The following is a 27,589-nucleotide window of genomic DNA, read 5'->3' as shown; positions in this document are numbered from 1 at the left end:
CCAGGGTGGCACCACAGTGGAGAAATCTCTTCTTTTGCAGATGAAGGATTCTCTAATAAACCTCCAGAATGGAATCGGGTCCAGGGACTTCGGGTCAGATCCAGAGGAGAAAAGGAAACGTTTCCATTGACAGGCAGGAATGCAGGAGGCCAGAGGACGGTGTGCAATATGTGTAAATAGGATATATAAATATATATATAAATATATATATATATATACAGATATAAATATATATATTATATACAGATTTTAAGAGAAAAACAAAAAAAGAAAAAAAACCAAGAAAAAAAAAAAGCCTAAAGAGGGGAAGGAGTGACCTCCAACACTGGCTGAACTGGAGGGGCTCTGGGAGTGTGGGGTGTGTGTGTGAGGGAGGGCTGTGCTCTCCCAGCACTGGGGTGTGCTTAGGGCAGTGCCCAGCTCTGCTCCCTGAGCCCGTGCACTGCTCCTCTGTAATATTGCTGTCTGTCTGTCTGTCTGTCTGTTCTGTTTCTGTTGTCTCAAAGGGAAGCATCAGTGTGAGTGCCCCCCATCCCCTCCCTGTGCATGGAGCTCCCTGCTTTGCTCTGCTGTCCCCCAAGGGGACACTGTCACCCCCTCACCTGCTGGCACACAGGGTTGGCACTGCTGCCAGTGCTGGCAAAGCTGCTTTGGAGAGCATGGGGAGCTGCTGTGGCTCTCTGGAGGGCAGATCCCCCCGGCAGGATTTTGGAATTTGCTGTCAGGCTGGCTCAGAGAGCAGAGCACAGAGCTGCAATCCCTTCCACAACCCCCCTGTGCTGCTCCTGCCCCCCAGGTGAGTGTGACAGTGTGACAGTGTCCCCTTTACCTGTGCTCTGCCACCCCTGTGCTGCAGGTCTGCATCGGCGCTGGAATCACCACCCAGATTTAAACACAAAACCAAAATTAGGATGGATTTGCACACACTCCCACCACCCAGCTCAGCAAATCTCTCTCCTGTTTGTTCACCCAGCCCTTGTCTTGTTAAATCTTGTTAAATCTGGAAAAAAGGGGGAAAAAACAACAGCTTCCTTTCCTTGCCTGGGATAAATTCACATAATTGTATCTATGCAGCAACAGCCATCACTGTGCACATTTATGTGGCTGCATCTGTGGAGCAACAAGGCTTCCAAAAACCCAGGAGAGGTCAGGAAGGGCCACAGGGAGCAAGGGAGGGCAGGAAAAAGGGTCCATCAGAGGGTGGCAGGGCAGAGCTGGCTGTGAGGCACACACACCAGCCCTGGAGGGCAGCCAGGTGCTGGAGCTGCACTCGAAGCCAGCCAAATGTTCATTTTGTGCTCTTCTGGGGGAGAATTCCAGACTCCATTAGCAGCCAGGTGGGGAAGAGGGGCAGCTTGGCTGTGTGTGCAATGCACAAACTCCACAGGGACTGCAGTGGGGGTGAGGCTGCTTCTTGGAGGGTTTCGTAAAGCATTTGGCCTCTTCCCCAGCCAAGTGGATGAGGGGAATGTGATTTTTCCACCTTCTGAGTGGCAGGAGGGAGGCAGCTGCACATCCCCAGTGTGGAGATGGTGCAGGTGTGACTCCTCCAGGATGAATAATTGGTCTCACACCCTTCTGTAGCACAGAATATCCTCAGTGCAGCCTGAGGAAAACCCTCCAAGCTCCCCCTTCCCAATGGATGCAGGAGTAACCTGCTGATTCCTCCCCATGCCCCACACCAGATCCCATGTGCAGGAGCATGGATGGAGCCAGCCCATCAAAAGGACATTTCAGACATTGTGACAGCAAGCTCCAGCTGGGGAAAACCAGACAGTAATGGCTATTTATGACTATTTATTTAATTTAATGCTGCTGACTACTGTACTGCTCTCTGGCTTCTCTCCCAGGGAGGCTGCTGAAATGGCTGCTGTACCATGGAATTGAGGTGCTAGGGCCTGGGGAGGGATTCCTGGGGCTCACTTTCCCCACTGTGACTTGCCAGACTGCCCCAGAGTCCCCCTTTCCCCTTTCCCCACTCCCACAATTACCAAGCACACAGGATCCCCCTGCTGCTGCGATTTCCCTCTGCTGGAATTGAATTCCAAGCCCCAAGCAGGAGGCACAGAGGAAGCCCTGGGATCCAGGAGAGAGCACACTGAAAGGGGAACCTGGAATGGGGGGTCTCCTCCACCTGGAGACAGAGAAATCAGAGATAGATGCTGCTGATCAGTGTTTGCTGCTCACATTCTCTCTGTTAGGGAGGCAAGGAATCCTTTTTCTCACCCTAAATCCTTCCTCCTGTGCAGATTTCCACTGCAGGCTCAGGATGACCCCTCAGGCTGGGCCCCAGAGACAGAACTAATTAAAATCACTGTTTAAAATCACTGTTTAAAATCACTGTTTAAAGCTCTGTTAATCAGGCCAGGCAGCTGTAGCAATCCCAACACTGATATTTGTCCTACTTGCACATTAAAATGTTTTTTTTTAAAATTGTTTGTCACCTATCCTGGCACTCAGCAATGTGAAATCCTTCAGTGGGAGCACAAGGGCACCAAGCAGAACCTGCCCTTCACACTGAGGGAGGTTTCTCTTTGGGGCTTTAGGGATTTTAGTTTTTTTCCAGTTATTTCTTTTTCCCACTTGGCCGCCTTGGAGTTGGATGGGATTCACAATCTTGTTTTGCCTCTTAGTCTCTCACAGTAGTGATAAAAGGGGAAAAGCAAGGTCTTAAAGCACTGAGGGTGAGGGTTTAGAGAAAACCTTGGAGTTTTCAGTTCCTCTGGAGAGCTGGGACAGGAATCAGCTGCCCCTGAGCAGTCCCAGCTGACATTAACTCCCAGGTCCATTCCTGCTGGAGCCAATTCTGGATTCCGTTTCCTGGAGGGATCAGTGACACTTTCTAGGAGTGAGAGGCCTGGGTGATGTTACAGAGGGTGCTGCTGCCCCAGCTCTCACACCAGGCAGGGTTTGGCTTCTCCCCCTGCTCACCCACCACAAACCCCCCTGCATTCTTTCCAGGTGCATTTCCCCTCCCAGCCTGACCCTTCCACCTGCACAGCTGTTGGGTTTGGTTTGCAGGAGCTGAACAACCACCAAAACAGGGAATTTTTAAATTATTTTCATTTTTTAAAAGGCATTTCCCCAGCCAGGCATGCACAAGCAATGCCAACAGCTTGTAGGCTAATTCCTGCTAAGGAAGATGCTTTCGGTTTGATTTGCAGGAGCTGAACAACCACCAAAACAGGGAATTTTTAAATTATTTTCATTTTTCAAAAGGCATTTCCCCAGCCAAGCATCACAAGCAATGCCAACAGCTTGTAGCCTAATTCCTGCTAAGGAAGATTCTTCCTGTTGGGAGAAGGGGGAGAAGGAGGCTCTGATCCACCAGTTTGTGACACAAACCTTGGCACAGCCTCACCCCTGATAAATACACACCTTATCTCAGCTTATCTTAGAGCTCTGGCAGCTGGATTTGAGCCCTGGATCAGTGCAACCAGGCATTTCCTGAGCGGATACCAGAGGTTTCTGCCTGTGCAGCCTCTGAGGGACCAAACACCAGGTGATTCCAGGTGGAGCTGCCCAAGGCAGGGGCAGAGAGTGAGTATGGGAAAATAAAAGGCAGAGAGGCATTTGCAGTGGAAGGAGTTGCTGCGGGTTGACAGGATAATGAGGTTTTGGGTGCTCTGCACTCCAGGCACTCCTCAGTCACCAAACTGTGCTGTGAGCTCAAACTGACTGATCCTGGCTTGTGTCTGAGCCCTCCCTGCCTCGCTGGAGTCCTTTGGGAGAGGAGAGGAGAGACACAAGCCTTTGCTGTCCCCTGAGCTGCCCGTGTGACACAGAGGCTGCATTTACACCTCTGGCTGCTGGATAGTTCTAAACCAGAAACTTTAGGCGCAGGAAATGTCTCCAGTGCTGTGTGACCCTGGGCTGGCAGAGGAAAGGTCTCAGAGCACAAGGCTTTGCTGGGTTTGGAGCCCTGAAGGCACAAAGCTGCCGCTGAGATAACAGGGCATGTATTCCCCTCTAGGAATGCTAATCCTGGAATGCTAATCCTTGTCCTTATCAGACAGCTTCAGCAGCTCACCTGGGTGTAGATAAGGACAGATTTTCAGCCTCCTTGGCTCCTCAGCACTGTCCTGGCAGTGACATAAGAGTCTGTTCTTACCTTTATGAAACAAGGTGGAAATTTCTTCTCCAGCAAGTGGCTGGAGACGCTTTGCCTCAGGGTACTGGAGACCTTTGGTGTTTGCTCTGGTGTGCTGCAGCAGCTGTTCTCCCCGGGAGCACAGAAACAAACTCCTGATGTACAGCTGGAACTGTCTGCTTCCACATTCCACAGAAAATCAATCTTAAAATCACTGTTGAAAGCAGCAGTGCCTGGCTCAGGGGGGCAGCTCTGTCCTGTGTGCCCAGGCAGCTGCTGCCACCCCCAGCTCTTGGCAGATGAGTGCTTTGTGCACTGCCTGCTCAGCTCCAAGGGGCTCTGCCCACGGATCTCACCGACACAGCCCATGGCACAGCCCCCTGGGCTCTGGATTTGTCCTTTCAGCCTCAGCACCACTTAAAATACCTGGCAGGGGCTTGCTTAAAACACAGCTCAGTACAGAGACTCTGGGACAAAAGCTCCTGAGGGAAATGGCTCACAGGGCACCTGTGCCAGGGTGGTTCCTGTGCTGATTTTCTGTCTATTCCCCCACTGGACATGGTTGGAGCTCTGTGGCTCACAGGGCACCTGTGCCAGGGTAGCTCCTGTGTTCTCTGGTTTCTGTGGCTCACACAACACTTGTACCAGGGTGATTCCTGTGCTGATTTTCCAGCCATTTCTCCACTGGACATGCTTTGATCTCTGTGGCTCACAAAACACCTATGGCAGGGTGGTTCCTGTGCTGATTTTCAGCCTGTTCTCCACTGGACATGGTTGGAGCTCTGTGGCTCACTGAATGCTGTACCAGGGTGGTTCCTGTGCTCTCTGAGTTCACAGAACACTGCCAGAGTGGTTCCTGTGCTCTCTGAGCTCACAAAACATCTGTGCCAGGGTGGCTCCTGTGCTGATTTTCAGTCTGTTCCCCACTGGATATGTTCTGTGGCTCACAGAACATCTGTACCAGGGTGATTCCTGTGCTCCCTGAGCTCTGTGGCTCACAGAACACCTGTGCCAGGGTGATTCACAGAATCACAGTGGCTCACAGAACACTGCCAGAGTGGTTCCTGTGCTCTCTGAGCACTGTGGCTCACAGAACACTGGCAGGGTGGCTCCTGTGCTGATTTTCAGTCTGTTCCCCACCAGACACGCTGTGATCTCTGTGCTCTGCAGTCTCTCCAGCACGAGTCTCTCTGTGCCATAAATCCTCTCTTTTCCCACATGTGCACACTGGCCAAACACTCTCGTGTCTTGGGTGACTGTGATCGAGGCCATTCCCTGATCTTGGCAGCCAGCATGGGCTTCTCTTAGCATGGATCCATGGCATGCCATGCCCTCCTCCTCTCCCACACGTTTTGCAGTGCTTGCTCTGGCTTCTCCCTGTCCCCTCCCACCTCTGCTGCTGGACAATCATTACCTGTGTCATAGATGGTCTGACCTGGTGCTGTCCCTGCCTGCCTTCCCCTCCTGCAGTCTGTATGCTCTTCAAGTGAATGTGTTTTATTTTATTTTATTTTAATTATTTTTTTTTCAGTAGGGAAAAGGACTTCCTTCTGCTGAAGGAGTTATATTTGCACATGGCTCGGGGAGGTTCCTCCTCTGGCCGTTTCTGTTACCTCACTCATTTAGGCCAATTCCATTGCTAACGTTCAAGGCCACCTTCCCTGACCCCAAACCCTGAGAGTAGGTAGGGAATGAACCCCGATGTGGAGCTGCCCAGTGGAATTGGGATTTGGGGGAGCAGCTGATACAGCTCCATCCAGCAGGGAGGTGGAGCCCGTGCCATGCACGCCATCCCCATCTCCACATCCCCACCTCCTGGGAAATGGCCCTGGGAGAGCAGGGATGGAGGCACCAACCTGGCTCTGGGCTGGATGTGGAGGGAGGGAAGAGCAGCAGAGCAGTGGCAGCACCACAACCTCCCAGGGGCAGCCTGGGACGTCACCATTCCTGTGGGATTTCATCTCCCACCAGTGCTCCAGGGCTGGAGAAAGCTGCTAAAACCCTGGGGCGCGTTCTCCCCTCCTGGGTTTTGTTCTCCCTACCTGGGTTTTGTTCCCCCCACCTGGGTTTTGTCCTCCCACCCTGCTCCTGTAGTTCCTGGGATGATGAACGAGGCTCTGCTCTCCTCAGCACAGCACAGGAGCAGCTCCTACAACCACCACAGGCACTGCATCCCTGCTGGAATGCCCTCCAGAAGCAGGGGGCTGCTGGCTGAGGTGACTCTGGGGTGGGTGGGGGAAGGACTGTGGGTTTGTTTTAGGACTTGTCCCGACTGTCAGAAACTTTGCGCTGTGCGCAAAACAAAAACAAAAAAAAAAAACCATAAAAAGAAACGAAAACAAAAACCAACCCGCGGTTCAAAGCGATACTGGAACATGCTGGAATGTAGGAATTGTACAGGCTCTGCAGCCAAACTCTGTGTAAGTAGTTAGTACCATGGAAGTACGGTATCAATTAAAAAATCTATCCAACAACCAGCGTGGCTCTTGGTTCTTTTTATTGTCCTGCCTGTTCCAGAGTCTCCTTGCTCATTCCATCACACACAAAGTCTTTGTCAGGACCATCTCTTCCAGGTCTTGAAGAATCACCAATTTTAAAATTATTATTCCTTTTTCCCTGCGAGATTCTTGCGCAGAACTTTGCACCCCGTTTCCTCCTGCTTGGAACACCACGTGGCAATGTCACCTCTGTCTGCAGGAACTGGAAAAGTGAAAGATTTGTCCAAAAAAAAAGCATCCAGAAGATGCCTGTGGGACTCAGGGAGGTGCAGGACAAAGGGACGGCCCTTCTTTACCACCTGAGGTAGCTCTCAAGAAGTTCTTGGGTTCACTCCTGCTTTGATTTAACAGTATGACACCAGAGGGTTGTCTGTGGCTCACAGGGACTGAGGAGCAGAGCTGGAGTTGTGTCCTGAAATTCACCTAAAATGGGCTCAGAGCCATGGGCAGTGCTGGAAACCCCAGAGTTACAACTCAGTCCCTCCTCTGTTGAGTTCAGGGTTCTGCCAGGCAAACTGGGATAGGGAAAAAGATGGCATCTAGCTGAATATTCCTGGATATCCCTTTTGGGTGTTCCTTTTGGATGTCCTTTTTGGATATCCCTTTTGGGTGTTCCTTTTGGATGTCCTTTTTGGATATCCCTTTTGGATGTTCCTTTTGGATATCAGGATTTTGGAACTGGTGCCCAGGCTGTGATTGTGCTTCATCTAAAAAATGTGCTCCCCTTGCCAGGCTTGGCTCCGGGTTTGGGAGCAATCCTACTACCAAGATTGCACTGGAGTAGTTGGCTAAAGTTGACACCCACTCTAATAAAAGGGTTTTGAACAAGTTCCAGTTGGAAATTGGCCCGAGCCTGCCTTACAAATGGGGTAACTCCTGTGATTTTTAGCCAGCACATAAAAAGCAGCAGGGCAAAGCAGAGGGGATCCCGTGGGTGGGTGGGGAGCATGCCTGGAGTCACGAGCACTTGGAGCCACTTCACAAATGGAGCAGAATTTGTCAACTCGGTTGTCAACAAAGCAGCACAGGCTCCACTGCAGCAGGGATGTCACAGCTCTGCCATGCAACAAACCCAAACCTTCCCCACCTGGTTTTACAGCACCATTCCACCCTGGCCAATGGTTCTGCCTTTTCCTCCCTTCCAATCCCAGCTGTTGAGCTCGACTGAGCTGCACTGAAGGGCAGAAAACAATTTTTATTCTGCTTAACCCTCAGAAAAGGTAAGTTTACATAGGAAAGATGGAATTTGCAGGGTGATGCCTGGGCACCAGAAGATCATTTAGGATTAATCCAGACTATTTATACTGGTGATTAATTACCTCAAGAGGGAATTAGGATTAGTGGGAAAAGTCGCTGTTTTCTGTCTATCCCTCTAGACGGTGCTGCTACAGCACCAGAGAACCATCACAGTTACAAAACTACAACCATTTTACTCAGCTGTGAGGGCTTTGCATCCTATTTATTTCTCCTGCCTACCAGCATGGGGCTGCCTTCCTTTTTGGGGTTTCCCGGGAAAAGGTGGATCAGTACCTTGTCCTGCTGCCTTGCCAGGTGTGTCAGGTTCCTCCTGCTGTGCCGGGCAGGTGGAATGAGGGCTTTGACACTTTGATAAATGACAGGGACACAGGGGTTTCTTATATTTACACCATCCTGCTTCCCAAAGCAGGAATACTTCGTGCTCTGTATTCTCAATTTCCTCCAAAGTGTGAACATGACAGAGACCTGTTCTCCCTATTATACATTTCCAAGTTTAGTGCGTTACAGTCCTCACCCTACTCTGCTTGTGCATGGACAGCCTAAATTCTAAATTCAGAGTGACTCCATTAATTCATTAAATTCTCCCTGTTTTAACACCAAGAAAACCGCTTGGGCCACAGTGTGTGGTGGAATAACCCCCTAAGAGATCCTTGTTCACACTCCTGCAGCTCAGAGCAGCGTGCCGTACATACCCTTAACCTCTGCAGTGGAGAAGTAGCACATTTAGCAAATAAAGGTGGTGGTGAGAGCAGCTAAGGAGTGACAGGTGACATTTACAAAGCCATTGAGGTGATGGGGGGACTGAGAGTCGGGGAGGAGCCGTGCTGCCCACGCCCATTTGCTCAGCATGCTTCCACAGAGGAGTCCTTCAGCAGTGGGCTGGCAGCTCAGGTGGGTCACAGGACCAAAGTCAAGGCTGTACAGAGTCCAAATGGGAGAGAATTTACACTTCCCCCTGCTCCTCCTTTGACAGCGCAGAGCTCCCCTCAAAGCTGGCTGGTGTGGCGTGGTCCTTCTGCCTTCAGAGCCCCTGCAAGGGAGACAATTCCTCTTGGAGCTCACAGGGGTGAGGGTGGAGTTAGCACAGGAGCTGACCGGAGGCGAACGAGAGGGTAAAAGATCCAGATTTTAATCTGTAGCACACAAATTCTGTCAGGACCCAGGACATCCCTCTGGCTGTCCTGAGCAGCCCAGACCCTGCCAGGGGGCTCAGAGACCCCGGCACAGAGCCCAAAATGCTCCCGTGGGCTTGATTATGACTCATGGAGCAAATTACCAACGTTGTAGGAAGATCAGCAAGCCACAACAATTTAGATAGAATATTAGTGAAGTTATCATGGGTGAAAAATTGATTTTTTGGGGTTTTTGGTATGGAGTTCAGGAGGCAAGATGAAGGAATCTGGGTGTGTCCAGCCTTTCTCCTTCTTCTTCTTGGCCTCCATCTTCTGCTGTGATGGTGGCACTTTTGGATTGGTTTAGAGAAGAAGCTCACTGTCTAACATAGGTGATAGGTATTGGGAAGTGATTGTAAACATTGTACAGGTAGTTTTTAGCATAAAGACATAACACTGCCCTGGGGGCAGGCAGAGTACCTGGAACTGTCCTGCTGGATGGACCTCGGCAGGGCAGGAGAAAGTTTTTTATAGATAAGGAACAATAAACAACTCTGAGACCGAGAACTGAAGAGCCCTGACTCCTTCTTCAAGCACCAGGCTGGGAAAAGAGACTTTCGAGCTTTTCTCAGGGTCACTCTGACCAGCTAAAGATCCCAACAAAATTCCTTCCTAGCACGTGTTTTCTTTGGAGACAGAGCCCTTACAGCTGCCCTTGTGCAGGGGAAAGTGAAGTGAAGATTCCCAACTCCACAGCAAAAGATAAAGGAGGCATAAATACATCGTGGCCTGTGCTGGTTTGGGTTTCAAGCAATACAAGCACACCTAAAGACACCTGTGTGGCTTCTGAGGTTTCTGGGGAGGCTCCAGGGGAGCACAGCCACGCTCCAGGAGCCTCCAGCCCCACCACAAGGAAGCTGAGGGGTGGACAGACACAGGGAGTGACCGCTTGTCCATGACCCACCTTGGTGCCGCTCACTGCGCTGCCTCCCCTCTGCTACTCCTCCACAGGCACAGCACAGTTCTCCTTGTTTTCCGATGGAATTGCAAGGTAGTCTGTCCTGTAGGTGGGGGGAAGGAGGAAAGCACACAGTGTAAAGGCCAGCTTGGGTAAACTCACCTTTGCTGAGTGCCTGGAAGCATCTCTGAGGTAACAACATCACCTGTGGATGCTCACAGAGGGAAACTCCTGGGCACAGGCAGGAGCAAACACTGAGTCTTCCCTGCTCCAAAATCCTACACAGCCTGCCTTCCTTGGTACAAAGAGTGCTCCAATCCCAGCCAAGTGTGTGGAAAGATGGGAATGGGCCAGGATGAAACCAGACCTTCCAGGAGAGCATCTCCACATGGCCCAAACCTGGAATAGTGCTCACTCCCTGCCAGGTGTGTGGTGCAAGGGGCACAGTGCTGGTGCTCCTAAACACTGCAAGGGCTTTGGGCAGAGCAAACACCAACCAGCCCATGGCACAGCAAAGTTCATCTTCCTGCAGCCTTCCAGCATGTTTGAATCACTACTCACTCCTTTGACCTTTGTTGCCCTGTTCTTCTAAAGTTCTTCTAAGCCTTCTGATGTTTACATTTTTGTAATGGAGTTTCTCACGCACTTTTTATGTAAATGATTGCTTTGCATTCTTTTCTGGAGGAGGAGAGAATTGATTGCTGGTTTGACCAGTGAGGTTGGAGAGGTGGCAATTTCATCCTCTAATCCATGGTCACTTTTGGAATTCTATAAATATAGTTCTATAGTTGCAAAAATTCTATAGTTGCAAATAAACTATCCCCTGTTTTGCCTTGGACATCTCAGAGTGCAAGTGTCATTCATTTCATGTCATATTGCCACAGACCTTATTGAGGATTTCTGGCAAACTACACAGGGCCTGTCCCATGTTGTGGACACACTACAGGCCCAGGTTCCTGCTGGTACAGAACCAGCTCCTTGGAGTTTTACAGTAGAGGAGGTGAGGCAGAAGGAATTAGTATTACACAATTTATTCATTCATCAGGAAGAAAAAATCACCAATTTTAGATCTGATTGTCCTGTGCTAGCACCGGTCTATGCACATCTGAGAGCTCTGGGACGTGTGAGGAGCTCCTGCAGAGCTGATCTCACCTCCAGGGGTTCCACACTTACGCGTTTTCCTGGGCAGCCTCCTCTGCCTTGGACACCTTCCTGTAGCAATAGATCATCTCAATCAGCAGCCACAGCGTGAGGAACACCAGCAGAATATACATCATGATTTCTGAGATGACAGAGGTGAAGTCTTCTCCAGCTGTGAATAAAATGAAATAACCCCTGATCATTGCCATGCAGTTCCATGGACATTTCCCACCTTTCTGCCATCCTTCCTGACCCTCCTTGCCAGAATCTCCAGGTGCTGTGAGGGGGCAAAAGGGAGGGACCTGCAAGAGGCAGGGATGGCAGAGGGATCCAACATGCACAGCCCTGCCTGTGCCACCCCCACATCCTCAGGGATTGCTCACCTATCTCATCCTCAGGGATTGCTCACCTATCTCATCCTCACGCTCTGTTCCTCACTGGTGTTACTCGGCTCTGTTGTGCCACCAGTGATTTGTAAAGGATCAAAGCACCGAGGTGCTTCAGGGGGAAAGGGAGGGGAAAGGGCAGACAAAAGGGCTGAAAGCTCCCGGCCCTCTCTGGAGAGAGCAGCAGAAGCCCCTGTACTGTCTGTAACATGCAGCACTGAACCCAGCAACACCCAGAGGAGCAGAGAGACTCAGGAGCACCACAGAGGGAAGGAGGAGAAGGAGGAGACTGGCATCAAAATGGAGAGCCAGTTGCTGTTCCAGGAGGGAGGGGGCGGCAGCAAGGAATCGCTGCAGCTCCCTGGGAAAGGCATCGCTGTAACATCCAGAGCTGCCATCAGAGGAGCTGGAAACCTCTGCTGGAGCCTGCTCAGCTGTGCCCAGCTGTGCCCACTGTGCCAGGCCCACCGTGCCTTCTGACGCTCACACACAACCAGCCTGTGCCCACAAACAGCCTCCAGCCAGCAAACAAGGCACAGGTTTTTCCTCCTGAGCTGCGTTTGTCAATGCCAAACTCAGAGTCCTCTCCTGCGGCGCAGTGACAAACTCTATCCACCATGGTGACAACACCCACGGCCAGTGACAACACGAAACACACTCCTACCCTCATCCACCACGGTGAGGTGGGTCATCCTGGCCACTGAGAGCACAAAACACCCTCCTACCCTCATCCACCATGGTGAGGTGGGTCATCCTGGACGGGAACAGCAACCACACGGTTCAGGGAGTTCTGTTGGAGCTGGTGCTGCATTCAAAGGCCTGTGGGCCAGAATAAAGCTCTGCATCCAAACCCTCCATCAGAACCGACTCCTTTCCTTCACCATCCCCTCAAAGCTTCTCCACAGAGGGAAACCTGAGGAGCAGCCCCTGTTATGGGGGGCAGCTCCATCCCAGCACCACCAGAGCTCCTGCAGGCCTGGACTTGTCCCCATGGGCCCAGCTGCAGCACCCAGCCAGCCAAAAGTGTCTGTGGGGTGAAACACCACACACCCACAGCCCAAAGTGTCTGTGGGGTGAAACACCACACACCCAGCCAGCCCAAAGTGTCTGTGGGGTGAAACACCACACACCCAGCCAGCCCAAAGTGTCTGTGGGGTGAAACACCACACACCCAGACGGCCCAAAGTGTCTGTGGGGTGAAACACCACACATCCCACAGCCAAAAGTGTCTGTGGGGTGAAACACCGCAGTGCCGCTGTTTGGTTCAGCAGCAGGGCCAGACAAGCTCAGGCACGCCCTGTCTACAATATTGGTAATTATTCCAATAGATCATCTTGGCCAGGGGAGAACAAAACATAAAACACCCTCCTATCCTTCTCCACCACGGTGAGGTGGATCACCCTGACCAGGAACAACACAAAACAGCCTCCTACCCTCCTCCACCACGGTGAGGTGGATCACCTTGGTCAGTAAGAGCACAAAACCGCTTCCTACTCTCTTCCACCATGGTTAGGTGGATCACCTTGGTCCGTAAAAGCACAAAACACCCTCCTACACCACGGTGAGGTGGATCACCTTGGTCAGTGACTGCACAAAACAGCCTCTTACCCTTCTCCACCATGGTGAGTAGATCATCCTGACCAGGGACAGCACAAAACACCTTCCTACCCACTTCCACCACGGTGAGGGGGATCACCCTGACCAGTAAGAGCACAAAACACTCTCCTGCACCACAGTGAGGTGGATCACCTTGGTCAGTAAGAGCACAAAACACCTTCCTACCCTCCTGCACCATGGTGAGGTGGGTCACACTGACCAAGACTGCCCAAAACACCCTCCTACTCTCCTCCACCATGGTGAGGTGGATGACCCTGACCAGAGACAGCACAAAACACCCTCCTACCCACTCCCACCACGGCGAGGTGGATCACCTTGGTCAGTAAGAGCACAAAACAGCCTCCTACCCTCCTCCACCACAGTGAGGTGGATGACCCTGGAGCTCTGGAAGAGCGGCCGGTGGATCTCGAACTCGAACTCGCGGGTGATGTTGCAGGTGTAGATGCCCGAGTCGTTGAGGGTGACGTTCACCACGGTGATGGACACGTCCTGCATGTCTTTGCTGCCGTTCCACTGGATCCGCCCGCTGAAGCGGCTCGGGAACTCGTGGTTGGTTTTCCTGTACTCGTAGATCTGTGAGGGAATAAACATAAAGGGACATATAGATATGTGAGGAACATAGATAGATAAATATAGATAGATCTATGAGGGAATAAACGGATTTATAGATCTGTGAGGAATATATATATATAAATATAGATAGATCTATGAGGAAATAGGAAATAAATTGATATATAGATATGTGAGGAATATATATATACATATCTGTGAGGAAAGGAATTTAAATGGATATATAGATGTTTGAGGAATATATATAATATATATATAATGTATATAATGTATATAATATATATAATATATAAAATATATATTATATATAATATATATGTTATATATATAATATATAATATATTATATATTTTATATTATATATTTTATATTATATATTTTATATTATATATTATATATTATATATTATATATTATATATTATATATTATATATTATATATTATATATTATATATTATATATTATATATTATATATTATATATTATATATTATATATATGTATGTGAGGAATAGATAGATAGATAGATAGATAGATAGATAGATAGATAGATAGATAGATCTGTGAGGAAATAAATATAAAGAGATATATAGATCTATGAGGAATATATACATATAAATATATGTATATATTCCTCAAAATCTATGAGGGAATAAATATAAAGAGATATATAGATCTGTGAGGAAGATAGATAGATAGATAGATAGATAGATAGATAGATAGATAGATAGATAGATAGATAGATCTGTGAGGAATATATACATATATAAATATAGATAGATCTGTAAGGAAATAAAGGGCTCTGCTGGTTAATCTCTGCCTTGGACAGCATCACACCACAAGCCAGGGGCAGCATCCCCCTCCAGCTACACTCAGGGATGTTCTGAGCTCCCTTGGTAACAGCAGCTATTCATATTCCATCATCCTTTGCCTCAAAGTATCAGGTGACTTTACAAAAGACAGGAAAACGAGTGATCAGGAATTCAATATCCCCATCAGAGAGGGAGAAAAACGAAGTCACAGCAAAACACAGATGCACATGGACAAAAAAAATCAGCAATGGGACAGAACACTGGGATTCTTCATGCCCAGCAATGTGTCTGAGAGTCACTGCATGTCAGATCCCCTGAGGAAAGAGCCACAGAGCACCCACAGCGAACACCAGCAGCTCTTTTTGGGAAGTCCTGGGGTATCCAGCTGAAATGGAAGTGCTGCAGGACCGATGTGGCAGTGTGACATTCTGGCTGACCACAGTCCCACCATGACCTGTGGTTGGTGTTCTTTGGGTTGCCACTGGCAAATGGATCCCCTGGGGCACTGGGAGTGAATTCCCACCTCATTCCTTAGCCTGGTCCCTTTAGTTCTCAGACAGAAGGAGAATATTGTCATCCTGCTCAACCACAGCCACTGATTTAATGCTTCAGACTCAGATAAAATAGCTAGAAAGAAATGTGCACTCAGCCTTTATCTAGTTCTCCATTTCACCATTCTCTCTTGAATTCCAGCTGCTTCTCATCTGTCCAATTTCCATTTTGATTCACTCTGAAAATCAATTTTACCTTTTCCTGACAGGGATCCAAAGCAGCTCCCGGAGATCCTCCCACAGTTGGGATAACACTGCTTTCTCTGAGGCGAAAAATAAGTAAATCCTGCCCTGCAGATTTATTTTAATTAACTTCACCTCCAAGAAAACAGCTTTGAGATTCAGAACAGATTCAGACAAGGGTGCCAAGGGTCAGTCATATTTGACATCCTCAGGTACTGGGCTTGAGGTATTGAGGGAATGGGCACTGATTAATCTACAACCCAAATATTTGACCTCAACAACTGATTGCAGCTTTTCCTGCCAGGAGTTTGTGCTGTGCCCAGGTGTGGAAATGGGATAAGCAAGGAAAGAAAGAGAAAGCACTCCAGTCACACATACAGGCTCATCCTTCCCCCCGTTGGGCCTGTAGTACCATTCCACCACCGTGCTGGCTGTCACCTCTTCCCTCTTCATGCAGGAGATGCAGAGCAGCTTCATGTCCGTGCCTTGGACAGCCTCAGTCTCAGATGGGACTTCCACACACACCGAGGAGCAAAATCCAGCTGGGGGAGAGGAGCAGCAGAGAAAGAGGCGTCAGGACAGAATTAGAGAAGCATCAGTTATTCACATCTTGGCATTAATGTCCCTAATGGAAAATGGCTTGATTTATTGCTAGCGCTGTCTGATAACAGATTAAGTTTCAAATGTTAAATTTTACCAAGCTTCCTTCTCCTGAGATATCAATAATTCATAATAATTAACAGAGGGTGATCACTTCAGACAGATTCACCTCTCCAGCATCTGCTTTGCCACAACTTTCATCTTTCCCTGGTAATTAATGCCACTTTAAAGGCATTGTTCATTGCCTCCCATGCATGCTGGGCATGCCCCTGTTAGAGCAGCAATTACAGTCTGGGATGAGGGGGAGCCCAGAATTCCAGAGTGGAGGAACAGCTCGCTCTTTGTGCTAAGTTGGGAGGTCTGGAGGCTTTAATTCAGCCAAACTGGGAGGGTCCAGCACCCTTCCTGTTCATGGGCACCACTGGGAACCAAGGGGCTTGGACAGGAGTGAATTTGGCAGCAGGAGGAGTTATTGATTTCCCAGGCATTCATTCCTGCTCAAAACGCTTCCAATCAGAGCTGTGCTAAGGCTGGCAACTCTCGAGTGCTGCTCTTGCAAAGAGGACAGAAATGGTTGCATGTGAAGCCACACGCTGGAGCAGGAAGGGATCGTTTCAGCACCGCATCTCCGAGCAAATCCCTGCTGACATTTGTCCCCCGGGCTAAACAATCCCGGGCTCTGTCTGTCCAAGGCTGTCTCCAGAGCCCAGACGCTGACTTTGCTGGCTGCTCCCTCCTCCCCAGCCTCTGAGGCACCATTAACCCACTCTCTCAAGCAGCATATTATCTATCCCGGGACTATTCCTGGAAGCAGCCTGGTTCCAATTCCCCCGTACTACCAGCTCCACGCACAGCAGCAGCTTCCAGGGAGAAATAAGGAAAAGCTCCTGGATCCTGCTTTGCTCTGAGAAACGAGATCTGTGCACACAGACAGGCACCCACACACAGGGCTGGAGGCACACGCACATCGAATGTGGCAAAACCACCCAACCCCTTCTCGCGGCAGGAATCAAACTGCGACTGCAATCGATTGATTAACTCCAGTTTACACAGACTGCACGGGAAACGGCACTAAAGCACCTCTTAATGGGCTGCACGCCCTCCCCGAGGCAACCCGATGTCAAATCGCGCTGCAAACCCCGGACAGACAGCAAGCAGCGAGGGACCAGCACATGCTTTGTGCTCGACACGGAGGTGTTTTCACTCCCTCACACCCACAGCAACTCCGCACGAGCCTAATCCCCTTCTCCCGACAACAAAAGCCGCGCTCGGAGGGCAGGCTGGGAGCGAGCATCCTCCCTTCTTTCCAGCGGCGCTGGGTGGGAGAGGGAGCGGCAGCACCTACCCCAGAGCAGCAGGGCGAGCGCGGCCGCGCAGAGCAGCCGCGGCAGCGCAGCCATTGTTCGGCGCGGGGCCGGCGCTCAGGCTCCTCGGTAGGGTCCTCTCAGATGCTCTTGGATGCTCTTAGATGCTCTCGGATGTTCTCTGATGCTCTCGGATGCTCTTCCCCCGCTCGCCGCGCTCCCGGAGCAACAGGATGCCGGGCGGGGAGCGGCCGGGCGGGCGCGGTCCGGGGGCTGCGCTCGGCCGCGGGGGCGGCAGCACCACGGACAGAGCCCGAGCCCTGGCCCGGAGCCTGAACAGAGCCCGAGCCCGGAGCTTGCACGGAGCCCGAGCCCGGACAGCTCCGCGGCTCCGCGGGCGCGGCCGGCGCTGCGCAGGGCGCGGGCGGAGCGGAGCGGGAGCAGCGCTGGATCAGCAGCAGCGTTGGATCATCATCATCATCATCATCACCAGCAGCAGCAGCAGCAGCAGCAGCAGCAGCAGCAGCAGCAGCAGGTGCCCCGCGCCGGGAGCGGCTCCGCGGGGCGCGGCCGCGGCGCTTTTGTTGCGCGGGCTGCGGAGCGCAGCGCCCGGCGGGGAGGATGCCTGGGAGGATGCTTAGGAGGATGCCTGGGAGGATGCCGAGGACGCTGGAGCAGCCCGGGCGGGGGGCACGGCCGGCACATGCGCGGCCGCCTCCCCCGGCCCCTCCCGGCTCAGCGCAAGCAGCCCCGGGCTCCGGTGGTCGCAGCGCCCAGCTCGGCTGGAGGCATCGCACAGAGGATATCACATCAGCACGGAGCGTTAAGGCTTTGGAATGGAGCTCAAAGCTCAGTCCCACCCCCTGCCATGTGTGGGGACAACTCCCACCAAGCCACATCCAACCTTGGAGCACGTCCACGACCTCCCTGGATGCCCTGTCACCGTGTCACAGCAAAGCATTTCTTCCCAAAATCTGAATTTCCCCTCTTTCCATTTGTACCCCTCGCTCCTTGTCCTGTCTCTACAGATCAGCATCACTGTCCTGCCTCCAAAAAAAGCCAAGGGGCGGGGGGGAATGGGGGGAGTTGTCCCTGCGGGGTCACAGAAAGGCCTCTGCTGCTAATAAGTTTAATACTAACATTTGCACAGCTCTGAAGGTCACAGTTGGAAATACTGGGAAATCCTCTTGCCTCATGTTCCTGCCTGATTCCAGGGAATTTAATGCCTGCAGCAGGCTGGGCTTTCTCTCCTTGGACAAGGGCCACCGTGCCCTGGAGGGCTGCTCCAGCTTTGAAGGTCACAGTGGGCAGAGAGGAGGAAATGAAGCTTTTGTTGCACGTGCTCCTTTTAAAGCACCTGCAGCTCCACACACAGCACAATTGATTGAGTTAAACCTGAGGACGGCACAGGAGTGGCTGGCGGTGCCAAAACTCAGCGTGCAGGTGGCCAGAGCCACCCAGAGGTGTTTGCAGGCAGCAGAAACATCAGCTCCAGCTGTGCTGGGGCTCTCAGCTGGGCACACCCCTCTGGTGCGGGGCACACACGTGAGATCAGCTCCCTGCACTGCTGGAGCGGAGCAGGCACAGAACAGAGCCAAGGCTTTTCCTAGACATCACCTAATTGTGTTTGTGTCAGCAGGCTGCATTCATCAGCTGCCAGCGGCCACGCAGAGCAGCTGCCTGCACGTCACCCTGCCCAGAGAGAGGCTCCAGTGGCTGCTCTGAGCCATTCCCAGCCAGGGACACCCTCCTGCTGCTCCTGCTGCTCCTGCTGCCTGCACAGGCTGCTGTGCCCTGCTCCAGCCCACCCCCGATGGGATTCCCCAAATCTTTGCAGCCTGAGGTATCCCAGCAGGGACCGGCCAAAGCCACATGCTGGCTGTCAGGTTGTTCTCACCGTCCCTGATGCTCACAGGCTTCTTTGGGCTCCTGTGCACTCTTCCAGCAGCCCAGCAGAAGAAAATAAATCTATTTAATGTAACGAGGTGTGGCCAGGGAGACCTACAGCTCGCAGGGTGCTGATGCCAGCGTTCCATCCCCCCCTTAGAAATCATCCATCATGGATACAGAAACCTTAAAATCTGATTTTAACCTTAAAATCTGATTTTAAGGCATCACAGCAAACGTGATACCCAGAGCTGCATGAAGGACACCGAGCCATTTCTTTTGTCCCATTGCCCCCTGTTATCACCACAACAGCACAAAGGGAAGGGCAGGTTGAGCCACAAGGATTTGCTCCTACCCCTTCTGGAACAATCCATGCCATGCACAGCAGATGAGTGATGGGGACGGGTTTTTTATAGCCCCAGGAGCTGCTGGAGAACATCCCTGGCTCTGCCTGTCCTCTGGCAGCCACCTGCTCCACAGAGCTCCATGGAAATCAGAGCTATTCCCAGGCACCAGGTGCCCTGGCAGGACGCAGAGCAGGGATCAGCAGGGCTGCACTGTTTGTGCTGCTGCCGCTCCAATTACATCTATTACAGACAATCCTGCCAGCGAGGAGACTCAGGGGCCAAGAGGATTAAGAGGAAGCAGCAGCTCGACCACACTGACTCAGTCAGAGCCTCTGACTGACCCCCAGCCCCTGCTGCTCCTCAGGTAGAAGCAGAAACCTTTGCTCCTCTAACCCCAGAGCCTGCCTGCCAAACAATCCAATGACATTGGCAAACAAACATCCTGAAAAAGTCATGAGCTTTCCCTCAGAATCACTCATGTACCAACCTCAATGACTCCATCCCAGACCAGCCTTGTAGCTGCTGTTTAAAGGAGGGAAACGGGGCCCTGAGGTGGGGAAAACCTCTGGTGAAACTGGCCTTGGGTTTGGGTGGATTTTGAAATGAAAAGTCACAGGTCAGGGAGGTCACACCCTCTTCCCCAGCTCTGGAGAAGTTTATTCTTCACCTCAAACCTACCACAGACAAGACCCAAGGTGATTTGCACTAAATCCACCCAGATTCTTAACCTGCCACAAGCTGTGCTGGTTTTGTGTTCAAAGCAAACCTCTCTGGGTTCTGTCTGAATGAAAGGATAAGATCATTTCACTCTTGCTACAATCTGGAACCACTCCAGTGCCACCCTGTGCCTGCTTGGGACAAGCAGCAAACACCTCCCTGCCCTCTTCAGGAAAACTTGTAAATAATCAGGATTTCACACTCAAAGCTGTTTCAATTTTGAGCCCTGCACAAGGGATGGAGAGCAGAGATCCTCCCAAACCTCTCCCACACCAGGATGATGCACAAGCTGCTCCCTCCTGCCCTGTCTCCATCCCTGGGGGTCAGGGGTGGCCCTTGGGGCACCACAGAGGGCACTGCCACTCTAGGGGACACGGATAAGGGGATGCAACGCTCAGAGAAAGAGAAATCTCGACTGTTGAGGGAGGAATCTCTGCAAGAAGCAGCCCAACTTATCATGCAGGGGTTGCTATGGCAACCCACCCAGTTAATGCTTCACAGGAGAAAAAAAAAAAAAAAAAGAGAGAAAAAAAAAAAAGAAAAAGGCTGAAAAGGCTGGCACTTGTGCACAGGCACAACAAGGCGAGGAGATAAAAATAATTCCAGCACCCTGCCCCCACTAATCCCTCACTGTCGCGGTCCCTGGGGCTGGGACAGGGCAGTGGGAACGAGCCCTGCGTGTCTGGGCTGCTCTGCCATCCCCAGCACACCAGCCTGGGGCACACAGCAGAGCCAGCACGGCGGCAGCTGCTCCCAGAGCCCTGCAGGGCTCCCACAGCCAGCCCTGCCACCCCCGAGGCTCAAACTGGGGAAGAAGGAGCTCCTTGGTGCTCCTCACCCAGCCAGGATGGAAGAGCAGGGCTGTGCAGAGGAGCCTGCAGGATAACGAGTGCCAGTTTAGAGATGGTGGATGTAATGGATGTAGGCGCCCTTCCCACGCGCTCCAACATCCGTGCTGCACAAATCCCAGCAAGGCAGGGCTGCTCTCTCTCTCTCTGTTCCTTCCCCAGGGTGCCTGGGGGGGGTTAGAAAGGCTCATTCAGTTTTCTCTGTTCACACTCGAGGTTTAAAATGAGCTCCCCGTGTTCCTGCCGGCACCTGGATCCTCTGAATGTTCCAAACTGGAGGCAGCTCCAGCTTTGCTCTTCACGCACCTCTGTGCCTTCATCCCCAGCTGATGCTGAGGATTGATCTGCAGTTTCCAGGTGCACCCAGCCCCTTCCCATTAGATCCTCATTAATGCCTTTATTTGCAGGTCCCCAGAGTGCCTCTGCTGCTCAACCTGCTCTCCACACAAAAATCACACCTGCATTTGTGTTGTTCATTGGAGCCCTGGATGCTGAGAGCTTTGGGTTAAAAGGGGAAATAATTTGGGTGCCATTTCTTAATTGGATAGTTTGGCCTTAAAAAGCCTTGTAGAGAAAGATAGAGAGCCATTTTGCAGCTTGTTGGGAGAATGCTGTAGAATTCAGGACTTGTAAGCCTGTGATATAGAAAAGAAATAATAAACATCTCAGTCTGAACATGAAATTCCATTTCCAACACTTCGATTCCCAACCTTGGCAGAGGCAGGAAAAAAAGCAGCATTGTACTGGTTTTTTTGGAGATTTTTTTGCCCATCTACCTCCCCGTGGAGTGTAACAGAGTGTGAACACCCCCACAATTCCCCAAAGCTCTGCTCCATCCCGAGCAAATCTGTGATTTCTGTCACACACACCCTGCAGGACCTCTCTCTGTGAGACACAGATCGAGCTTGTGCTTGATTTACTGCTCTCCCACAGGTCACAGCTCCTGTGCCATCCTCCCCTCCTCAGCCTCCTCTATTTATCCTTGGCTCTGGGGCTGCTATTCCAGAAGGACTCAGAGCCAGAGGGGCAGGATTTCAGCCTGCCCTGTCTGAGAGCATTCCCAGAGCACTCCCAGGCATTCCCAGAGCATTCCCAGCCTTCCAGAGCCAGGGAAATGCTTTCTGAAACAAGGAGCAGCCTCACCCAGGCAGAGCTGCACATGCACGGGGGCCTGGCAGGGTCAGGGATTCCTTGGAGCAGCAGCCACATTCTAAAGGCTGAAAATTCCCCTTTCTGTGTCCACAACCACAGAGCACATTCCTGCCCCTTCCTGGCACGTTGTGGTCAGCAATTCAATCAACAATTTATTTTTTTTTACCCCCACCCCAGACCTTTAACCCAGGCTATATTTAGAGGGGTGTGACTGTATACGTCCTGGAAATTCAAAGTCCTGGTGTGGCTCCAGGTGCTTTTGGGCATCGATTTCTGGGAGTGGATGCCAAGAAAATCAGGCACAGAGGGAAGGCTTTGTGTGTGCTGCTCCAGCCATCCCAGCCTAATGAGGTGGCACTTTCAGGTTTGCTTTTAGGCCTCTCCTCAGCCCTGGATGGAACCCATTAGTGTGTCAGGTTGCCACGCGTATTCATTGCCATCTGCTCTTTTAATTTGGGGATTCTCACTGCTTGTAAAACACACAAGTGCATCAATTATTTCAGCTCTGGGTGAGGGTTGTGTTTTTTGTGGAGGAAAGCTTGTTCAGCAATTGTTGCTCCCTTACCTTGGCTGCTGCTTTTTCCTTGAACATGAATAAAGGAAATAAAGCTGAATCTGCTCCCAGCTGTCAGCAAACATGGACATAAATCGTCCTCACATCCCTTAAAGCACCAGGAGACTCTGCAATGGAGATTTTTGGCCTAATGTCCATTTGATTGCTTCGCACAATCAAGTTCCCCATTGTGAAACAGAAACTTTTGGGGATTTTGGCTGTGTTTTGCACCCTCCATCTGGGGGTTCCCAGCTTTGTCCTTCTCGTAAGCATACAGTCAGCCTCTTTCACCTAAAACAACAAACACATTTGTAATAAATGGACAAGAGAAGGAGGAGGAAGGAGGAGAAAGGAGGAGGAAGGAGGAAACAGTTTTCCAGCTTAAATACAACAGAATTGAAAGGTCTTTTGTTTTGTGCCAGTGAAGAACATCTCCCTGGTCATACTCAAAGCTGCTGAAAGCTTTGAATCTGTAAAATTTCATTTTCTTTCCCCAAAACACCAATTTTCCAAAGGAGATTCCTTGCTGGCGCTTCAATGTCCAAGCAGGCACCTCCTCCTGGCTGGCTGTTCTGCTAGAACTTTTTCTTATTTTAGTGGTTTCCACAATATTGTTCAGAGAGAAATGGAGATAGGAAAAAAGTTTCAAAGGGTGGCCTTGCAAATAAGACTGGATACTTTAGAGAAATAGAACTAGGTAGAAGATGAACTGTAGTGGAATGGAATGGAATGGAATGGAATGGAATGGAATGGAATGGAATGGAATAAAATGGAATAAAATGGAATAGGATGGAATGGAATAGAATAGAATGGAATAGGATGGAATGGAATAGAAGGGAATGAAATAGGATGGATTAGAATAGAATAGAATAGAATAGAATAGAATAGAATAGAATAGAATAGAATAGAATAATAGAATAGAATAATAGAATTGAATAAAATAGAATGGAATAGAATGGAATGGAATAGAAGGGAATGGAATGGAATGGAATGGAATAGAATAGAATAGAATAGAATAGAATAGAATAGAATAGAATAGAATAGAATAGAATAGAATAGAATAGGATGGAATAGGTACTGTAGAATAAAAGATGTACTGTAGTAAGTCCCACAAGGGGTAATTTTAGAAGATTGGCTTTAAGGAACTTACAGAATACTGTAGCAAAAAGCTGATAGGCCAAAACCCACCTATAGTGTAATTAAAATACAATACTGTATTTTATAATTAGTTGGTTTGGAAATATTGGAAATACTTGGTTTCTGGTTGTGATGGAGTGAATGATAACATCTGTATTGTCTCACCCTTACGATGACACTGAAAATGGAATAAAAAAATTTAATTTTTTAAAAATCTCTTTAAATTTAAATTTAAAAATCTCTCAATTGGCCCATGTCTGGGTCAGAAAAGGACCTAATATGGCAGTGTGTGATGCTGGAGAGCATCACACATTATTGTATATTGTAATTAGAAAACAGTTGATTTCTGATTGCGATGGAGTGAATTATAACATCTGTACTGTCTCACCCTTCACATGACACTGGAAATGGAATAAAAATATTTAATTTTTTTTATTTAGAAATCTCTCACTGCCCCATGTCTGGGTCAGAAGAGGACCCGACCCGGCGGGGTGTGATGCTGCAGCAGCGCTCCCCGTTCCCGGCAGATAGCGCTGTGCCCCCGGGGCCGGACCCAGCCCGGGCTGTCCCTGCCTCCTCCCGCGGGCACTGCGCTCGTTATTCACCTCAGAGAGTCCCAGCACCCACAAAACCTTCCTAAACCCCCGGCTAAACGCGCACCGCAGCCTTTCTAAATCCAGGATTCAGTGAGTGAGATCCTCAGCTGGAAATTACTTCTCTAGGAAAACTCTCTTCAGTTTATCTACAAGCAGCTGAGGTGTCTGCATCACACCTGCTGTGAAATGCTACAGAAATGCATAATTTTTTTTTTAAACAACCAAATTTGGGATGCAAATCTACATTAAAGTGTCACACGGCACCTAATCAGCTGCAGTAATTAATATGTGGCGAGCAAATGCAAATTCTCCCCTTTCAAGCCAAAGATTTGAGTTCTTGGTTTAGCAAAGCCAAGAAATGTCTTCAACAGAGCAGCTCTGACACATCCTGAAAGCATCTGGCCATAAAGGGCTTGAGTGATGCATCATCATCATCATCATCATCATCATCATCATCATCATCATCATCATCATCATCATCTCTGAGCAACCTCCAGGATTGCATTTCCACGGCACAATAAAAGCAGGAGGGATGCAGAAATTGCTCTCCAGCTGAACCCTGGCATCCAACACCAGCCCTGCCCCTCTCCACGTGCTTGCCTCGCTCCGGGCTCCTCCTCTGCCTCCTGCAGGAATGGTTTTCTCAGGAATAACTCAAATCCTCCAGCAGAGCATCCCCAGAGCAGAGGCAGCTCACAGGGAATTCTCTGCAGGTCACCGAGTGTTGGGAAGCATGAAGGTTTGACAAGAAAGTCTCACAGATTTGTGTGCTTAGCAGAAAGATTTTTAAATGCAGAGTCTGATGAAGGAATAGAGATGGAAGCAAGTTTTGATATAGAAGAAAAGAATTGCTGAGCCAGTCTTACTGGATAACCAAGGAGGCAAAGGGTATGTTAGTTAGAAGGTGTTTTTATGATTTAGAGTAAAGGATAAACCTACCTCGAACAAGAAGATGTTTTTACCAAGCAGAAAGAGAGCACAGGCAAACATGGCAGCAAAGTTGCAAGTAGAAAAAAGGTCTCAGAATTTTCCACTGCAAGAAAACTGAAAAAAAATTTTTAGCTTAAACTGTAATGTACTGACTTTTAGTGATTGGAGAACAGTAACATGAATATGGTAATTACAGCAGTTATGATGGGCTAGAGATAATAGTTAAGGTATAGATTGGTTCTGCTGTATTGAGATGCTCAGCAAAGAAAAGTATAGAATGCATTGTAACCAAAGGAAAGTATATAATGCATTTGTAACCAAAAGAAAAGTATAGAATGCATTGTAACCAAAACCAAAGGGTCTCCAGGCCTGCCTGCAGCTGGAGTTGACAGCTGCGGGCACAGCTCTGTCACCCACAACTCTGGACTGCTGTAACCTCTTGGATGGAATAAACTGCATTTTGGATGCAATAAACTGCATTTTGGAGAGCCCCTGGAGTCCTGCATCTCTCATTTAGGCTCTTACAACCAAAGCTGCTGCTCCAAGAGCAGCTGAAACCAGGGCAGCAGCTCCAGCTGCTCTTTAGGCCAGGACTAAGAATTGGTGCCAATGTGTGGGGGATGAGTTAAGGGATCCAGGAGAGTTCCTGACCCTCGTGGTGCTGTGATTGTCTGCCCTGCCCCAAAACTAACACCAAAAATGCCTTTTTGGGTGGGACTTTGGAAAAACAGGGTTTCCTTCTGGTGATGGAGGTGCTCCAGGACAAAGGGACACTAGGAGGGTCAGTCCTGCTCACCCTCACACACAGAGAGAAATGCAGAATATCAGCACCATACTCCCAGAAGGATTTTATTATGAGAAAAAATTCCTACTAATAGGGATAAAAACAGGTTTTGTTTTTGCTGTCCTGAGAGAGCAGTGAAATTTTATCTGCTGCTTTCCTATTTTCTTTATTCTAATGAATACATTTGAATCTTAAAGGTCTCTTCCAACCTAGTGATTCTTTGATTCTGTGAATTATCAGAATGGAAACCATTTGGGCTCTAATCTCTTTTTCTTCCTTATTTGTTTTATTCAAATTATTTCCCTATTTCCTTATTTCTGTAGGGAGCCACACTGACGGTGTCAGAGCACAATGAAATCCCTTCACGCTGATAAAAGCTTTTATACCCAAGTGGGTGACTTGGGAGCATCCTGGGCCACAAAAACCCAGGAGAAGGAGGTGAAAGATCACGAGAAGGAGGTGAGAGATCACTGGTGTGACCCACTAAGCACAGCCATTCCCATTCCAATGGCACTACACACACAGCCCAGCAGTGTCACAGTTGAGATGGGGACAACACAAAGCTACACTCCATTTTCAGATGGTTTCAAACCTGTTTTTATTACAGCAAGGATGCTTTTTATACATTCTTAAAAAATTCTTTCGTTTACTCATTGGTCAGGCAAGACAAACAAAGTGCTTATGGAATAGACAGACTTTTTAAGTTCAGGTTTTTCTTATTTATCTTTCTTTCTTTCTTGGTTTCTGTGTCAATGACCTTTGTAGGAAATTCTTTCAGGGGTAAACGTGGATCCTCCTAAACTCCTCTCTGCTCATAGAAGTTTCTGTATAACCTCTTGCACACAGCAGGACAGGAATTATTGAATTCTGGCCATCCCTGCACTCAGGATGCTCGCAGCCCATCCACGGCACCTAATTCACCTTTCTTCACTCTGTGCAAGCAATCCTCAATTACAAAGGTGGCTGGAAGAACAGTTTTCATTGGAAAACCCCATAAAATATAATATTTTCTGTTATCAGGCTTTTCTGCACAGGGATGCAGAGCCCAGAACCCTCAGGGGTGTGGTGTGACGGTGCTCACAGGGGTCTGAGGATGAGGGAAGAGATGAGGATCTCACTCCATGTTTCAGAAGGCTGATTTATTATTTTATGATATATATTATATTAAAACTATACTAAAAGGATAGAAGAAAGGATTTCATCAGAAGGCTGGCTAAGAATAGTATAGCAAAGAATGATAACAAAGGTTTGTGGCTCGGGCTCTCTGTCTGAGGCAGCTGACTGTGATTGGCCATTAATTAGAAACAACCCCATGAGACCAATCCCAGATGCACCTGTTGCATTCCACAGCAGCAGATAACCATTGTTTGCATTTTGTTCCTGAGGCTTCTCAGCCTCTCAGGAGGAAAAATCCTAAGGAAAGGATTTTCCATAAAAGATGTCTGCAGCAGGGGGGTGTCACTTTTTGTCACAAATGTGTTTTGAGCAAAGCCTTTGGAAGGGAGAGAAAAAAACCCTCCTTTTTCTATAAAATACATCGGCTTTATGCCAGGAATTTCAT

The 27,589-nt window shown here is 49.5% G+C and overlaps 2 protein-coding genes across 6 annotated transcripts in view; one reads left to right on the top strand and one right to left on the bottom strand.

Annotated features, from left to right (window-relative positions):
• The window catches only part of GRAMD1B (GRAM domain containing 1B), a 126,500-nt gene extending 121,612 nt beyond the window's left edge, over positions 1–4,888 (top strand). For all 4 annotated transcript variants that reach the window (XM_058041228.1, XM_058041231.1, XM_058041229.1 and 1 more), the window contains one exon: positions 41–4,888. In XM_058041228.1, the coding sequence (XP_057897211.1) occupies positions 41–130 (90 nt within the window). In that variant the 3' untranslated portion in view covers positions 131–4,888. The remainder of the gene's footprint in view (positions 1–40) is intronic.
• A 1,681-nt stretch (positions 4,889–6,569) lies between these two features.
• On the bottom strand, positions 6,570–17,347 carry SCN3B (sodium voltage-gated channel beta subunit 3). Of its 2 annotated transcripts, none has more exons than XM_058041233.1 (6): positions 17,119–17,347; positions 15,552–15,715; positions 13,406–13,631; positions 11,089–11,227; positions 9,922–10,018; positions 6,570–8,935 (listed from the first exon to the last, which is right to left on the bottom strand). In XM_058041233.1, the coding sequence occupies exons 1-5, from the start codon at positions 17,171–17,173 to the stop codon at positions 9,955–9,957; spliced, it is 648 nt and encodes a 215-aa protein (XP_057897216.1). In that variant the 5' UTR covers positions 17,174–17,347; the 3' UTR covers positions 6,570–8,935; positions 9,922–9,954. The 2 variants fall into 2 exon arrangements, with proteins under 2 accessions (XP_057897216.1, XP_057897215.1); XM_058041232.1 differs by having other exon boundaries at positions 6,570–8,875; positions 17,119–17,346.
• Positions 17,348–27,589: the final 10,242 nt, after the last annotated feature.

The sequence above is a fragment of the Melospiza georgiana genome, chromosome 27, assembly GCF_028018845.1.
Source record: "Melospiza georgiana isolate bMelGeo1 chromosome 27, bMelGeo1.pri, whole genome shotgun sequence".
Classification (NCBI taxonomy): Eukaryota; Metazoa; Chordata; class Aves; order Passeriformes; family Passerellidae; genus Melospiza; species Melospiza georgiana.
This window is presented reverse-complemented; position numbering and strand designations above follow the sequence as displayed.